This window comes from Limulus polyphemus, unplaced genomic scaffold, assembly GCF_000517525.1.
Source record: "Limulus polyphemus unplaced genomic scaffold, Limulus_polyphemus-2.1.2 Scaffold3102, whole genome shotgun sequence".
In the NCBI taxonomy this organism is placed as follows: Eukaryota; Metazoa; Arthropoda; class Merostomata; order Xiphosura; family Limulidae; genus Limulus; species Limulus polyphemus.
In genome coordinates, this window is record NW_013668712.1 from 66,035 (window position 1) to 83,482 (window position 17,448).

The window sequence follows — 17,448 nt, forward strand, 5'->3', positions numbered from 1 at the left end:
TATAGTGGCACTTCTATAAACCTCCAAAAATTCAATGTCCTTCTTGAGGAAGGGAGCCCAAACCTGTACACAGTATTCTAAATGAGGAGGCCTTACAAGTGATCTATACAGTGAAACAATAATATCTCTTGTCTTGTATTCAGTATTTCTATAGATGCTACCCAAAATCCTATTAGCCCTATTGCTGGTTACAATACACTGTTTAGATGACTTAAGTGATATTTTTATCACAACACCAAGATATTTTTCTTCGACCACAGTATTTAATGTATTCCCATTTAACTTGTAACAATAATTTGAATTGTGAAAACCTACATGTATCACCTTACATTTTGGATAGTTAAACATGATCTGCCACGTATTGGCCCAATGCATCAAATGATCTAAATCTTTCTGTAAGTCTGCAGCATCTTTGATACAGTTAGCCACCCCAAAAATTGTAATGTCATCTGCAAACTTCAAAATTTTATTAGTCATTCCAGAGTCAATATCATTAATGTAAATCACAAACAGCAGAGGACCCAGCACAGAGCCCTGAGGTACACCACTTGTAACTGTGATCTAGTCAGATCTAACTCCATTTATTACTAGTCTCTGCTTTCTACTCTCCAGCCAATTTTCTAATCAATTTGATAACGTTTCCCCCACACCCACAGATTGAATGTTTGTAACAAGTCTTTTGTGAGGCACCTTATCAAACACTTTCTGAAAATCAAGGTAAACCAAATCCACAGTATTTCCTTCATCAACTCTCTCAGTAACATCCTCAAAGAATGTCAGAAGATTTGTTAAAATGCATCTTTAATCACACTCTCCAAAACCTTTCTAACTACTGATGTAAAACTAAAGGTAATAAAGCTATTATTAATATTATTATTATTAAAGCTATTATTAATATTATTATTAATAAAGCTATTATTAATATTATTATTAATAAAGCTCAAGTGTTCTTGTAAAACTGATTATTTTAATCATATCCTTTACAGTATTCAGAGCAAGGTCTAAATTGCCACTTTCCAAACCAGAGTCTTTCATATGTTTATTTGTAAAACAATACCACATAATCTCAAGAACCTCTTGAATGTAAATAGTCTGTTTATGATTTATTATTAGTAAGAACTTCTAAATGAAAGGCAAGTGTATAATAAGAATATGTCAACCATTCATATATTTGCTATATTCAATGCTGACGAAGTGTTAGGGCTGTTCAGGTCAGCTGGGATATGACAGACATAGTGATTGAGATGCTATTTGTAAAAAACAGTCCAGGAAACTGTATGCCTACTATTTTGATTTCTGGTGGAATATATAGCTATTTCTGTGTTTTGACTTACTGAACTTGTATTTGATCAGAAATTAATAATTTAAGAAAAGTAAGGTAGACTGGCCAAAGGTTAATTTAGCCTAATGAGATCATTTCTATTGCAGAAAAAAAAATCAAAAATAATTAATTCAAGTTAAATGTAATTTATGTGTAATATATGTATCAAACAAAAGTTTAACCCTAGAATGCCAGTGTGGGGTCCCTCTGACCCCATACAAGTTACACCTGTATACTAAACTAACCATGCTGGTTCTTGAGTTAAAAGTATTCAAACTAACAGCACATACTATTCCAGAGGGAAATAATTGTGTTCCAGTGTAATTAGTGTCATGTTTAAGTTGAGATAAAAATCTACTTTTGCACAAAATCTGATTACTAAGTTGACTTGATATGTTTTAAAATATTTTTATGTATTTAGGTTGGCCTAGTTTATTTGTTGGTTTACCTCAATGGTACAAATGTACTTCTGTCAGTTAGTCTTTTCATAAGTTCTTCGAACAACAATGGTGTTGTGAAAGTTGATTATTCATGTTAACATTGTATTTACAATAATTATAATTTAACAAATCCAGTCTTAAGTTTTTTTTGATAAATCCGTGACATCTGATATATTTACAATGTTCAGATTCACACTTTTTATGATAGAAGGCCACCTGGTATCAATAAAGTGACTTCACATCTGTATCTTCACTTACTTGTAAGCCAGTTTCTTGAAGTTCTTGTGTATTTCAAATCAACTAAATTCAAGTTTCTTTTTTGTTTTATCCAGGTGGGATAGTTTCATTCAGATGCCAAGCAAGCAACAGCTGGATAAAGCTGCCTGGGAATGGGCAGAAAAGGTTGAGCCTAATAATATCACATCTGAACACATCGAGACAGCTTACAGAGTCAAGCTCAAACCATGCAAACCAACTTCGTGCAGGTAGAATTATAATTCACAGCTTTTCTGTTTGTGTTTCTAAAACTTCTCATTATTCACAGAAAACAAGTAAAGTTAAATGGGTTGGATTTATTGTCAGCCTTCCAACTTGTGAGACGTATTTATTACATAATTTGTCAATTTTGATTTAACTTTTATTGCTTTTGATCAGTTTGTACAGAAATCTGCTTAAAAACTCCTTCTAGTAGAGTCTTTTCCTATAGTACTGATGTAATGCTCTAAAAATTCGCATTTCAGTTGAGATAAATTGTACATTTGATTGATGATAATTGTAAAATCAGGCTTGAGTTAGAATAATTTTTAACAGTCTGGTAGTATTTAAAGTTTGACAGTTTTTGATACAAGGTTTCTACCCTGAATCTTTCTAACTTTGTAGAAATATAATACCAGTTTTCATTTCTAGAAGAAACTGCAAAGGTAACCCTCGTTGCCTTGTTGGGTTAGGAGAAAGAAATTGGCTTCAAGATATCGCAGACGAGGATTGGCATGAAATTGATGATCCTAATTCCGAACGTAGAGCACAGGTAGTCAAATAACACGGTATTCTTTAAAAATATTTGTTTATATTACAAGAAAATACCTTGTGAAGAAGAATATAAATAAATCTCTGAAAAAATCTATAGTATGTGTATAGAACAAACATGCACGTGTTATTTACGTTTGCTTTACGTGTATGCTTATACACACAATCTATGTATATGTTATTTACATAAAAAAAATGTTTTGAAAGAGAGAGAGAAAGAAAATCGAAAATGAATAATACTGTAAATTTACAGCCTGTTGTGAGTGTGCTATCCTCACTTTCAACATTTTAAAGTATATGTGGCTATAAGTATAACTTGTCGAAATATATTTTTTGTGTTTATTAATGTACATTTGTTGTTCTTTCCGGGATACTTTTACCATAAAACTACTTGTGGCTTTGCTTGGATGTGTGTGAAATTTTAATTTAAATTTTAATTAAACCATTTATTTATATTTCAGGGTTCTTTTGTTGGCTTGAAAAACCTCGGGGCAACATGTTACGTAAATAGCTTTCTTCAGGTATAGAAACATTTAGGTTTTAAAAATCATTTGTTTTTAGAAGACACGGGAAAATGCATGATAATATATTATATATTTATCTGTTATAAGCTACACTGAGTGTAACTTTTGAGAAGTTTTGTTTATGATGAAAATGAGTAGTCCTAATGAGATTTATCAGAAAGGAATATAGGACAGTTTATTGCTTATAATTTAGGCTTAAATAGTGGTACTAGTACAATAGCCAAAATAAAACCATAAATGCAAGAGAGAGAGAGTTCAAAGCTTCAGTTAAATTTTGAGAAATGTATTAAATACACACACTGTTGGTTTATTGTGATGACTGCAGAAAGTACTAGTGGTTTTTCTACAAATGGGAACATGCCATTTTTATTGGCTTCGGCTGTTGCATATGGATTTACAAACGACAATAGTTGTCATGACGCGTGATCAGAGAAAGGTAATACATTGATTGATGCATTTTTGTACTTCATGTAAAATTTTCTTTAATATTATTTACGTTGAAACATGTTAAGATGTAGACATTCAAGAAATGATACTGTTTGGACTATTAACAAGTCAGTCATAGATATGGGAGATACAGAACTGATGCGTTTTGGCAGCTAACAATTTATTTTAAGGTTTCACACCTTAAGATGACTTGCTAACAGTTAAAAGGCTGTTCATTCTCATTACTAAAACTTCAAGATGAGTTATTAACAATTAAAACCTTCTTAACTCACTGTTTCTAAAACCTGAAGATGATTATACTAACACAATTGAAAACTATTTCTCTCGTTGTTTCCAAAAGTTGAAGATGATGAAGCTTCTTTATAAAACTTGAAGGTTAGTTATTAACAATTAAAACACTTGTTGACTCTTGCTGAATACACTAGAATAGGTGGCAACTGCTTGTTGAGGAAAAATTACATGTTTAGAGGATGACATTTTGAAAGTCTTCTGTCTTTCATATTTTGGAAGAATTTAAAGTGTCATCCTCTACACTTGTGTTTTTTCTACAGCAGGCAATTTCTGCCCATTCTAGTGAACTCATCATGAATACTCTGCCTAAGCAATCTATTAGACAATATCATTAACTCTTGTTTCTATTTCTAAGTCCTAAAGATGATGTAACAACAATCAAATCTGTGTTAACACTTGTTTCTAAGACCTGTAGATGACTTAAAATGGATGAACTTCTGTTATTCTCTGCTTCTCGTACTTGAAGCTGACTTTTTCATTTCAATCTCTTTTGGTTGATTTTCATCAAAACCTGAAAATAATTTACTTACAGTCAATACATTGTCAAGCATTGATGTTTAAACTTGAAGGCTTACTTACAGTTTTATCTTCAGATGATTTGCTAACAGTTAAAATACTGTCTGATCCTTTTCTTCATTTTTGGAAATGAATGTTAACCAGATGAAGTTCTGTCATTTCTTGCTTAGCTGTTTCAAAATGTCTTACTAAATGTTGAAACAGAAAAACAGCTTTTGAGTGATTAAATCTCAGTTTAATTGTTTCACATTCTTTATGATTCTGCCAAATAGGTATGGTATCACAACCCTCTGTTTAGAAGAGCCATCTATCAGTGGAAGCGTGAAGATGATCCACAAGAGTTGGTAGCTTTAACAAGTAAGTTTCTAGAAAGTTGTAGTTAATTAAACTAACAAGTAAGTTTAGAGAAAGTTGTAATTAGTTAAACTAACAAGTAAGTTTAGAGAAGTTGTAATTAGTTAAACTAACAAGTAAGTTTAGAGAAAGTTGTAATTAGTTAAACTAACAAGTAAGTTTAGAGAAAGTTGTAATTAGTTAAACTAACAAGTAAGTTTAGAGAAAGTTGTAATTAGTTAAACTAACAAGTAAGCTTCTAGAAAGTTGTGATTCATTAAACTAACAAGTAAGTTTTGAGAAAGTTGTAGTTAATTAAACTAACAAGTAAGTTTCAAGAAAGTTGTAATTAATTAAACTAACAAATAAGTTTTGAGGAAGTTCTAATTAGTTAAACTAACATTGTAATTAGTTAAACTAACAAGTAAGCTTCTAGAAAGTTGTGATTCATTAAACTAACAAGTAAGCTTCTAGAAAGTTGTGATTCATTAAACTAACAAGTAAGTTTTGAGAAAGTTGTAGTTAATTAAACTAACAAGTAAGTTTCAAGAAAGTTGTAATTAATTAAACTAACAAATAAGTTTTGAGGAAGTTCTAATTAGTTAAACTAACAAGTAAGTTTAGAGAAAGTTGTAATTAGTTAAACTAACAAGTAAGTTTTGAGGAAGTTGTAATTAGTTAAACTAACAAGTAAGTTTTGAAGAAGTTCTAATTAGTTAAACTAACAAGTAAGTTTAGAGAAAGTTGTAATTAGTTAAACTAACAAGTAAGTTTTGAGGAAGTTGTAATTAGTTAAACTAACAAGTAAGTTTGAGAAAGTTGTAATCTTGAGGGCTTATGATGCTAAAATTTGGGGTTGATCCCTGTGATGAGCATAGTTCATACAGTCCATTGTGCAGTTTTGAGCTTAACAACAAACAAAACAATTTCAAACTTTTTAAATACAGCCCACAATAAAGGTCAGTAGAAAATCCTGTATTAATCAATTTTGAAAAAGGAACACTGCATTAAATTAAGAAAATCTTAGTAAACTGTTACCTGCTCATGAAATCTTAATTCATAATCTTGTGTTTCAAAGTAATATGTTACGTTTGTAAAGGTAATCCAATTTATATGTCATTGGCTAATTTGTGTATTTTCAAATCCTTGAAGGTACTAAAGATGAAAGAGGGGAGAAAGAACACTCGACTAACGGAAATGAGGGGGAAGGTGTTTATTCTCCTTCATCCTGTATAGGTCACCTACAGCTGATTTTCGCCTTACTACAGTTTAGTGAGAGAAAGTAAGGTGATTCTTGTAAATATGCTTATGTAAAATTTAAGATTCTTATATGCCACCGAAGAAAAAAAAAGTTTCATAGAAAACAAAGTTAAAGAGAAAAAAAACCTTAATATTTGGTAGTATGACTTTTTATCTCCAAACAAATATAAGTGTGGTGTTAAAGTTATCAGTAAATAGATCTCTGCATGTGCTTGTAATTAATTAAAGACTAGTTTTTAATAAACAGGTGTAAGTTATAATGTGCTCAATGTGTTTATTATCCATTAACTGAGTGTTTTATAGTATTAGTCATGGTATTCAGGCTGAATATGTGTTGTGTTTCTTAATACTCTGAAACATATTTACACAGAATGCTGTGGTGGTGTTTTTGTCCCAGAACACACACACATATATTTATATAGCTTGTTGATAAGAATTTACAGTGGTAGTGTAGGTGTATATATATATAAGTATAATTAAAAAATACTACATTTCATTGCTTTGTTTTTATGCATGTTTTCCTGAACTTAGACTGTTAGAAAATGCAATGCATTATGAGCTTAATGCACTATATAAAAAAACATTTGAATATGTAAATAAGTCACATGATAGACTTAGCCAATACTAGCTGGCTTAGGGAAGGCACGTAGAAAGCAATGGTGTGCTTTAGACATAACTGTATTATGACAGATCCTTTTGCAATGGAAACTATGCTGCAGGACTATTGTGAAAATGCACAGTTGTCAGATAGATTATGACCAGATGTGGTGAGGTTCCACAAACCATAGATGCTTTTCATATTTGTCTTTTGTATTTTATATTTATTTTACATTTGCTTTTTGTAATTTGTACAAGAATATTCTGTGTATATTAAACCTAATTATAAATTCCATTATTTATTGCTCACATTCAAAGATAAATATTTAGAAAATTTAGATAAAAAATAACACAAATTGAAAACACGTTCAAAAAATAGTTTTAAAAAATTTGTAAAATTTTATAAATTGTAATCATGGTCTTTTTATATATACCAAATTTCAGTAATGTTTTGTAAGAACATTTATCTTAATTTGGGAAAAACAACACAGAACTGAACAAAGTTTGTCATAAACAAAATCACTCCAAAATACTTGGAGAGTTTATTTCATGTGATTATGCCATGCAGTTTATCATTCACTGCTTTCCATATCTTCTGATATTTGTATGAGACGAAATATATTTAATATTTTCCTTCACATTTAAAACTTATGCTTCATAATAAAACTTAACATAGTTTCTTTACATTTCTACAGGTACATTGATCCAACACAATTTATCAATTGCCTTGGTCTAAGTGTGACGAGAAACTAATAGTTTTATTCTAACTCATTGGGTTTACCTGTTGCTGAAAAATTCAGTTTCTGTTAGAGTATTATTATTCTAAAACGTTAGTCTATTTTTTTTTAAATAAATATATATATAATCCGTAAATAATTACTGTATATATATTTTTTTTAATGCTACAAATTAAATTTCATATTTGCTGCCATCTTTCTGTTTTATTTTTATAAAGCTAAAGTTATTTTCTTGTTTTTATCCTACTGACTGTTAATATTGTTTTCATTACTAAAATTAAAATATTTTTTGTTTGTTTCTAGGATACTATTTCGTATAATCATTGTGTTTTGTTGCTAGGATACTATTTCTTATTATCATTGTGTTTTGTTGCTAGGATACTGTTTAATATAATCATTGTGTTTTGTTGCTAGGATGCACAAGAGTTCAGTCAACTCTTTATTTCCCTGTTAGAAGACAAGTTATCGTATCAAACTCACCCTTTTGTCAAAAACATTATTCAACAGTTGTACAGTGGAGAATATGCTTACATAACAAGGTAATTTATCAATGAATTGCAAAGTTAAAGAATTTGAATAGCTTTTCTTCTTTTTAAGGTATTTTTTTTAAATAAGAAAATTGTTTTTGAAACACATATATATTTACTAGCAAATCTACGATCCTCTGGCCCACATTTACAGAGTCACTATAATGAAAATTTAATAATCGAACTACTATTTCACCTTTTTTCAGTGTAATGATCATTGCTGCTGTAATGCAAGTTTAATTTATTTAATCAAGTTACAAACGGTGATTAGTAGGCCTACTTATTTACACGATTTAATGTAAATCAATGCCTAATTTGGGGTCTGCTTTTGGGGAGTCCCTGTAAAAGGGTTTTTGCAAAATACGTGGGTTCTCTAAGGGGTTGAGTGAAAATTGTTACTTTTGTGCAAACCTCAGAACTGAGATTGTTCATTTGGCACCACTCACAAGTTGATGAGTCCAACAGTTTGATCATCACAAAAAAGTTGCAATTTGTCAACTCATAAAAGATCTTGTCATAAAGAGGAACAGTTGAAAATGATTATCTGTTTCTTAAAATTTTGAAGCTATCACCTAATAGGAATCTAACATAAAAGTCAGAAGGGGCACATTCACCCTTTGCTTTTTCCAACTAGGAATTATGTTTGTTTGATATAGCTTCTTTTTTTTACACCCTTCTTCCCAACAAAGGCAGTCATGCATCACCAAAGAGTACGTAACTTTTGTATGCTAAAGATGCAATACTGAAAAGAAATAGATATATTTTTCATTTTATATTGCTGATATTTTTATAATACTTTTTGCATTTCAGCATTATGTTTTTTTTTGTTAACAAGGTGCCATAAATGTTGTACTGAGTCAGCAAGGCCCTCTAGGTTCTATGAACTTTGTTTGAACATCAAAGGCCACAAAGATATACATGGTTCTCTCCAAGAGTTTTTACAGGTACAGCAAAGTATATTTGATATCCTTCCTCTACATTTGCTTTTTTTAGATAAAGTTATTTGACCCCAAGCAAATGTAATGATTAATTGAAGACCTAGCAAGTAGCAAGAGGCTTAATTTTAAACTTCTTTTAACCCTTTTTAAATAAGTTCTAGCCAGTGTTTGCTCTCATTCATAGAAACTTGTACAAATTAAATTGAAAATGTTAATACAGATGAATTGCATATTGCTTGTGCTTTTTATTTAATTTAACCTAGTAAATTTTAAAAATGTTCATAAACTATGTTCTTAGAATTCAATTAAATCCACCACTTTGATTACTCATGATGAAACACTTACTGCTTTGCTCTTCGCAGGTGTTGTTTTTTTATCACAGTTTCGGAAAAATATAGATTAAGCCTTTTATCATATTTTCTCTCAATAGAAGATAAATGTTTTTTAACATACATTTACAATATTCTAAGATGTTATTTAATAGAAAGCTCTAAGAAAGGACTTCCAGTTAAATGAGTTATAGGAAATAGATACTGCTCTTAACTTCTACAAGTAGGCTTAACTAGAGTTAGCCCTACTTTGTGAATATTAATATTGTGTCCTGTTTTTGTGTTTCTAGTTTTAGAAATCTTGAGAATGCTAGCATGAATGTGTGACTGTTTTTTGTTTTTAAGGACGAGAAACTGGAAGGAAGTAATCAATACTTCTGTGACCAGTGTCAATTAAAACAAGATGCAACTCGCTTTATTCGGCTTCTTCATCTTCCTCCAGTATTAAATATCCAGTTACTTCGATTTGTCTTTGATCGACAAACAGGTCAGAAGAAGAAGCTTAACTCATTCATTCGCTTCCATGAAGTATTGGACATGAGTGCCTACTTACAGAAACCAGGTAATTCATTCAACACAGTGCTTTAAGTTTTAAGTAAATTTATTTTTCATCAGATGTTTGAGAACTGTTTGCAATTCAGAGTACATGTAAACAATTAACCTGAAGACATTGCCTCTTGATCTAACAAAATTCTTGACGTACAACACCCTTAGTCTGTACACACCAGAAGGATGTTGTACAACAATGAAGAAGGCTATACATGTGAAAAAAGACTAAGGCCGTATTTGCCTCAAGGGGATGTCTCTCATAAAACATTGGGTACAATACTAAGAAAATTGATATAAGTTCAGTATATCCAATTAATGCACAAATTTTTATTGCCGTGAAAAATTTGAGCATTAAGTTTTGATATTAATCTGAAGTATATTAATCCTTTTGCATATTAAACAATGTCTGTGTTGTTGGTATTGTTTTCATAAAATCATTATAGGAGAAGACAATATATAGTTAGATAATGTCACTAGCTAAGTAACTTTTATTGACATAGCAATACTTTATAGTTAGAAAACCAATCAGTTGAGAAGTATTCTTTTTTGACAGTCAAGTATCGTCTTCAGAAATAAACAGGTTAAGTTGATATACTTACCACATTTTAATGGTATTGTTGCGTCAGCGAGGTCACATGACTAGTATCACGCCACCTTTTTCTAGAAATATCCTGTTCCTTCGTGAATTGTCGGGAGACTACTAGATTAGGGGTAGTCTGGTATATATAAGATGGTCACAACGTGACGGAACAATGAGTAATTGAACTGCAGTCAGAGGTAATGAGTAATTGAATGTATGCGGATAAAATATTGTTGGCCATGTGAGACGTGAGTTATAGCTTTGTTATAGAGCGACTGTTGAAATTAAGTGTATTGTAAAGTTGTATTCGGAAAGAATAAACCAGTTTTATTTAAGAAAGGACTTGTGTCGCTAAAGTTTCGTCGGAACGAATTTACGGAAAATTAACTAACGAACAGAGACGTAACAGTATTCAATTCAGTGATACTGAGCAGTGCAAGGCTAGATGGGAGCAGCTAGTCTTCGCCACCTACCACCAAATCTTGGGCTATATTTAAACACACAAAATGTATCAGAGTACAATTAGAATGGTTTAGAATCTTCATTTTTTTTATATTTTAGAGAAAAAATGTATGCACTACTTCTACCAGGTGGTTAGGGTGCTTGACTCACAATCTGAGGGTCGCGGGTTCGAATCCCCGTCCCACCAAATATGCTCTCCCTATTAGCTGTGGAGGCATTATAAAGTGATGGCCAATCTTACAAATCGTTGGTAAAAGAGTAGCCCAAGAGTTGGTGGTAGGTGGCGAAGACTAGCTGCCTCCCATCTAGCCTTTCACTGCTAAATTAGGGACGGCTAGTGCAGATAGCCCTTGAGTGGCTTTGCACGAAATTCAAAACAAAATCAAGCACTACCGCTTTAGTTATAGGAGATTATAAACTAATGTTTGTTGTCATACTCGAAAATAAGAAACTTGCATTAGATCGTGACTGTGTGCAAAAAACTTTTATCTTTGAGATTTTTTTGACTAATTTTAAAATCCTTTTTTACTCATACAATAAAGTTAGAATATAATAAAAAGCTATTGATTTCATTACATAAAACATAGTTTTATTACATAGTTTATCCAGATCTTGTTTTCTTCATGAAAATATTTTCTTTTCTCCTGTTCCAGCTCAGGATAATTTATTAAAAAAATAATTTTCATTTGACTTTTAATTTCAGTCAGATGGGCCACTTCTAGTTTAGAAAGCAAGATATAACGCTATAGATAAAGACGATTATGTTAGTTACATATATTGTCAGTTCAACAGCGCTGAGACACTTATAAAATTTCGCACTATAGAATTGCATACTAAAACTACAAATTTACAACAAATTCTCTAAATAACTTGCATCAGATAAGAGCTCGTGTCAAAATTATTTAAACATTCATAGCAGGTTTTCATGAAACATCTTTCAAAATTGTTAAAAATGTATAGTCAGGTTTTTAAGTTTCCTCATCATGTTATTTAAGAGAAATTTGTTTTATGAAAAAAACCATTAAAACTACTAAAAACTTCATAGTCATGTTTTCTGGTTTGCCTTACCATATTTTTGAGAGGATTTTGTGAAAAACTCTGAACCATCAAGAGCTAGTAATTACATTGCTCTGAGGCTGACATTACTTTTATTCACAGCCTTCTCTGCTGGTTCAATTATCGTCAGTCTTATTCTGACGTAAGTGTCACGAGTATCACCAAAATCTATCTGATCATGTTTCATGAGCTTAACCCTTTTTCTTGATATATTTTGTTGAAATATTTTAATTATTTGAATAGTCTCTTGCCCACTTTTACCTGGTTACTGTGGGCATATGGGCAACAGAAGGCCCCATCAGAGTAAGGATCTTTCCAATGTTTCTATTACATGGTAACAGGAGGTCCTGTAAGATTAAGGATCTATCTAGTGTTTAATGATTCCTATTGCATTACAACAGCAGGTCCTGTAAGATTAATGATCTATCCAGTGTTTAGTGATTCCTATTGTATGACAACAGCAGGTCCTGTAAGATTAAGGATCTATCTAGTGTTTAATGATTCCTATTGCATTACAACAGCAGGTTCTGTAAGATTAAGGATCTATCCAATGTTTAATGATTCCTATTGTATGACAACAGCAGGTCCTGTAAGATTAAGGATCTATCTAGTGTTTAATGATTCCTATTGCATTACAACAGCAGGTTCTGTAAGATTAATGATCTATCCAGTGTTTAGTGATTCCTATTGCATGACAACAGCAACAACAGGGGTCCTGTAAGATTAAGGATCTATCCAATGATAGTTCCTATTACACGACAACAACAGGAGGTGTAAGATTAAGGTGAGTTCCTATTACATGACAACAGCAGGTCCTGTAAGATTAAGGATCTATTCAGTGTTTAATGATTCCTATTACATGACAACAACAGTAGGTCCTGTAAGATTAAGGATCTCTCCAATGTTTAATAGTTCCTATTACATGACAACAGCAGGTCCTGTAAGATTAAGGATCTATCCAATGTTTATTATTTCCTGTGTACCTAGCAATAAAAAGACTGTTTTGCCATTTCTGTTACATACTGTTATAATGGCAACATTGCAAATGTGGACAAAAAGAGTAGAGTAGGTTAGCATAAATTCATTATTAAACATTATACTCAATAGGTGAACACTTAAAAGTATTTACTTATCGTAATGTGAATGGGTAGTGCCGTATGTTTTCAAGATTAAAAGTATTTACTTATCATAATGTGAATGGGTAGTGCCGTACGTTTTGAAGATTAAAAATATTTACTTATCATAATGTGAACAGGTAGTGCCGTATGCCACATGTTTCGATGTGATGAACACACCAGTCACGTTTGTTTGAAGCCAAAATCAAAACTGTCACTCTTTGATAGTTAGCACGACAGAATGAACACATTAAAATATTTATATTATCATATTTCCACATGAATAAATAGTTTAAGATAAGAATAATTTACGTACGTATTTGAGAAGATAACATAATATTTAGGACAACACTATATTTCTAATTCATATCTGGCTTTTTTTTTTATATTTGATGTTCAGTAGTGCCTTTATATCTTCAACATCTCCCATTTTTTTCATAGGTGTTAAAAACATTCCTGTCATTGCAAAAATATGTTGTTGTTTTTAATGAAAATAAACACATGAATGTAGAGTAGGAGATAATGCGCCTTTTCTTTGGAGTTCAACATGGAACGAAACAGATAAAAGTATTTATACATATGCTGCAGGCATAGTAAAATGCAATAGATAAGAGAGTGGGAAATAAATACAGTTTTTGAAGTTTACACAATTATACATTTTTTTTTTATGATCTGATAACATAGAGCTTATTTTCAATAATATAACAAATTTCATCCATGTGTAATAGTTTGTAAATTTCAAACTGTTGGTATAAATATGAATCAGATCATCTCCAAGGTGCTACAAGTGGATTACATTATCCAATAGCGAATAGGCCCGGCATGGCCAGGTGATTAGGGTACTCGACTTGCAATCTGCGGGTCGCGGATTCAAATCCTCGTCCCACCAAACATGCTCGCCCTTTCAGCCATGGGAGCGTTATAATGTAACGGTCAGTCCCACTATTTGTTGGTAAAAGAGTAGCTCAAGAGTTGGCGGTGGGTAGTGATGACTAGCTACCTTCCCTCTAGTCTTACACTGCTAAATTAGGGATGGCTAGTGCAGATATCCCTAGTGTAGCTTTGTGCGAAATTCAAAACAAAACAAACAAAGTGAATAAGTACCCTTCACTTAAAGTAGTTTTTAAATAATTGCATAAAATAATAATTCTGTAATTTATCTACTGATCTTTGTAGAGGATATTTATTTCCTACTGTCTATGTTTCCTTCTTTTACTATGTCTGTAGCATATGTATAAATAGTTTTATCTGTTTCATTCCATGTTGAACTCCAAAAAATAAAAATAAAGGCTCATTACCTCCTACTTTATATTCATTTGGTCGTTTTCATTACATTAAATGTATATTTTTAGTAGTTAACCCTAAAAGTGACAAAACATACAGCATTTAAAAGACTGATAACTTACCGGACTTTAGTACCGTTTACTTGATTTCTTCCGTTTATCATGATTGAAAGGTATTTTCAATTTCAGTTCTGTATGTGGACAATCATTTTTTTTCTCTCTCCAGAAAGTCCAGTTTTGTATGATTTAAGTGCTGTCTTGATCCATCGAGGTCCAAGTGCATATTCTGGTCACTATGTGGCCCATATTCGTGACCGTGTGTCTGGGGCATGGTACAAATTCAATGATGAAACAGTGGAAAAGATGGAGGGGAAGAAATTACAGCTAGGAGCAGAAGAAAACATTGAAGGTTTGCTATTTAAACGGGTGTTTATTTAATATACTTGCTTTGTTTCATTTCAGCTTCAGAACGTTATTTATTAAATGTTATTCTTTAAAACTCAAGATAAACTGTATTAGCGAAAGGTACAGAAAATAGGTTTACTTACACTCCATTAAAGCTAATATAATAGCAAGCTTTTAGTCCAATTTTCAGAATGAGCTTGAAGCTAACTCTATACTGTACAGTTTTTTAAAAATGTTTAACTATGGAAAATGGTAGTTGTATAAAATAAGACGTCACCATGGTTATGTTGGGTTATATATCATAATCTCCTAAGTATGTGAATATTTATACATTAAATTGTGTAAATATTTTTTTTTAGTTTTAATACTTGGCTACTCTTAATAAACTTTTGGTTAACCAGACTGCTTTTTTGGGATATCCTGTACTGCTATAAAAGTTTCTTATATTTTCCTAAATCCAAAATCAGTCAAATTTTAAATAGTAGAATGCAAACTTCTTTTAAATTCTCGATCATTAAAGATCTGGAAGAATGGACACAAGTTACTAATGTTAGTTTTTTCTGGGTTATGACAGAATGATTTTTGTATTTGGAAGCTCAAGCACATTGTGATGTATACTTCTATACCACCTAAAACATGTTGCCTGTAATAGTCGCCCTCCAGTGGCACAGCAGTATGTCTGCTGACTTACAACGCTAGAAACCGGGTTTCGATACCCTTGGTGGGCAGAGCGCAGATAGCCCTTGTGTAGCTTTGTGCATAATTAAAAACAAACAAACAAAGCCTGTAATAGATCTTTCAAACACATGTTGTTCTCTGATGTTTACGAACTTACAATGCTAAAATCTGGGATTTGTCCACTGTCCTGCAGTGGACACAGCAGATAGCTCAATGTGGCTTTGCTTTAAAACAAACAAACACAAACATATGTTAATGCTAACTGAACAGAATGTTTAAATGTTTAGCAAATAAGATATTTATATACCAGGATTATTATTTTTAATCGAGGCAAACTGCAATGAAAGACTAAACGTACTAAATTATTTGTGATACCTTCTAAATTTTCTATTTATTGTTATTAGAAATAGTGTTTTGACACTATTACACTTTTACACAAAGGGGTAATTTGATAAAATGGTTTTTATGTGTTGTAACTAAGGAGTTATAAACTTCAGTTGTTGTTTTTTTTGCAAAAGTAATATCAATTGAATACAAGTCTGTTCTTACCTTGTTTAAAAAAATCACATTAGTGTTAAAAGCATGGGAATTTTTGAGTAGATATTGGGGTTAGTTTATTACTAAGCATTGTTTGTAACAATAAGAAGAACTGGCCAATGTTTTTATTAATCCTCTTGATCAGGTAAGGAAAAGTATGCATGTCATGACCTTTTTACAGATTTACATTCAAAACATAATTAAACTACTTTATTATAAATTTATGTCTGTAAACTTGGTATCAATACATAGTTAATAAATCAAATTTTAATATTATACAAGTTTTAATTTCTTAATTTCAAAAGGAAATATTTAAATAAATCCTCAGTCTTCATTTTTTGTATGACATGATACATGTTCACTCTGAATTCCACATTTTAGTTAATCATTCCACTCCTATTCATACTTCTGAGTTTTAATGCTAGATATTGCTAAGATATAATCAAACTTTATAGCCTCCAACCCATTCTCTCATAACACTACTGTCTTTCAAAAAATTTTAATAATCTCCTCTGACCTTTGCTATTGCATTATTTATAACCAACAAAAGTAGAAGATATTATTTTGCTAATTTATTTAAAGTAGTGGCTCATTCTTTCAACAGCTTTTGGTTATTCAGCACACAGATTCAAAGTATCTATCACCAAGTTCAGCTCGACCAGCTAAGGGTCTTATTTTAATACACTTATAACTTAGATAGAAAGCCAGTTAAATTATAATAGTTACAGGACATTGTATATTTGTATGTGTTATTATTTTTTGTTTCAAGTTAAATATTTGAAATAAATATGAATCCAGTAAAGTTCTCACAACAACCCTAGCAAAAATTAGGGTTAACTTTTATCAACACTTCAAGTCTTTGACTGAAAAAAGTACAAGACCCAAAAATCGGTATTAAATTACTTGTTTTATGTATATTTTTACTTATTGTTATAAAAGTAACTAAAATGTAAAAATGAGAAACTTATTAGATTAAATAAGAAAATAAATAAAAACGTTTGTCCACGAGGTATGCATGTGAAAAGCTCGTGGATTATCTAATTCAATGCAGTAATTTGAGCTATACATGCTTATTATTGGTGATTTCTAACTTGTTACGCAGGTTTATTCATTAGACATGGTTCAAAGACAATAAAATTAAATAAAATCATAAGGAAACTGTTACGAGTTTAAGGGTTTTTAGAATAAACAATTGTCACTTTCTGTTACAATATGCAGTCATTCTAGAAAGAAAAAAGTTAATTTAGATCTTTTTCTCGTTTTCATAGTGGTTACAAGATCAGTCGATTAGACCAAGCTTATTTAGGATTAGGGTACAGAAAATAACAAATGAAATATAAATTTTACTGAAAAACAATTTTTGCTATACTTTAGGAGGTTCTAGAGGTTATACAAATGAAATTTGAAATCTATAAAATGAAAAAATGCATTTTTAATCTTAACGTAAAAATCATCTTGCACTTAGGCTAGTCAGAAGGCAAGACTCTGACTCCATAT

At 31.2% G+C, this 17,448-nt stretch overlaps 1 protein-coding gene across 1 annotated transcript in view; it reads left to right on the plus strand.

The window, feature by feature from the left end:
- Positions 1-17,448, plus strand: part of LOC106468659 (ubiquitin carboxyl-terminal hydrolase 48-like) — an 82,269-nt gene that overhangs the window by 6,751 nt on the left and 58,070 nt on the right. Inside the window, exons 2-11 of the mRNA XM_013929096.2 lie at positions 2,094-2,246; positions 2,668-2,788; positions 3,249-3,308; positions 4,838-4,922; positions 6,051-6,180; positions 7,451-7,502; positions 7,907-8,031; positions 8,855-8,963; positions 9,632-9,848; positions 14,558-14,740. Of these exons, the coding sequence (XP_013784550.1) occupies positions 2,113-2,246; positions 2,668-2,788; positions 3,249-3,308; positions 4,838-4,922; positions 6,051-6,180; positions 7,451-7,502; positions 7,907-8,031; positions 8,855-8,963; positions 9,632-9,848; positions 14,558-14,740 (1,216 nt within the window). The 5' untranslated portion in view covers positions 2,094-2,112. The remainder of the gene's footprint in view (positions 1-2,093; positions 2,247-2,667; positions 2,789-3,248; positions 3,309-4,837; positions 4,923-6,050; positions 6,181-7,450; positions 7,503-7,906; positions 8,032-8,854; positions 8,964-9,631; positions 9,849-14,557; positions 14,741-17,448) is intronic.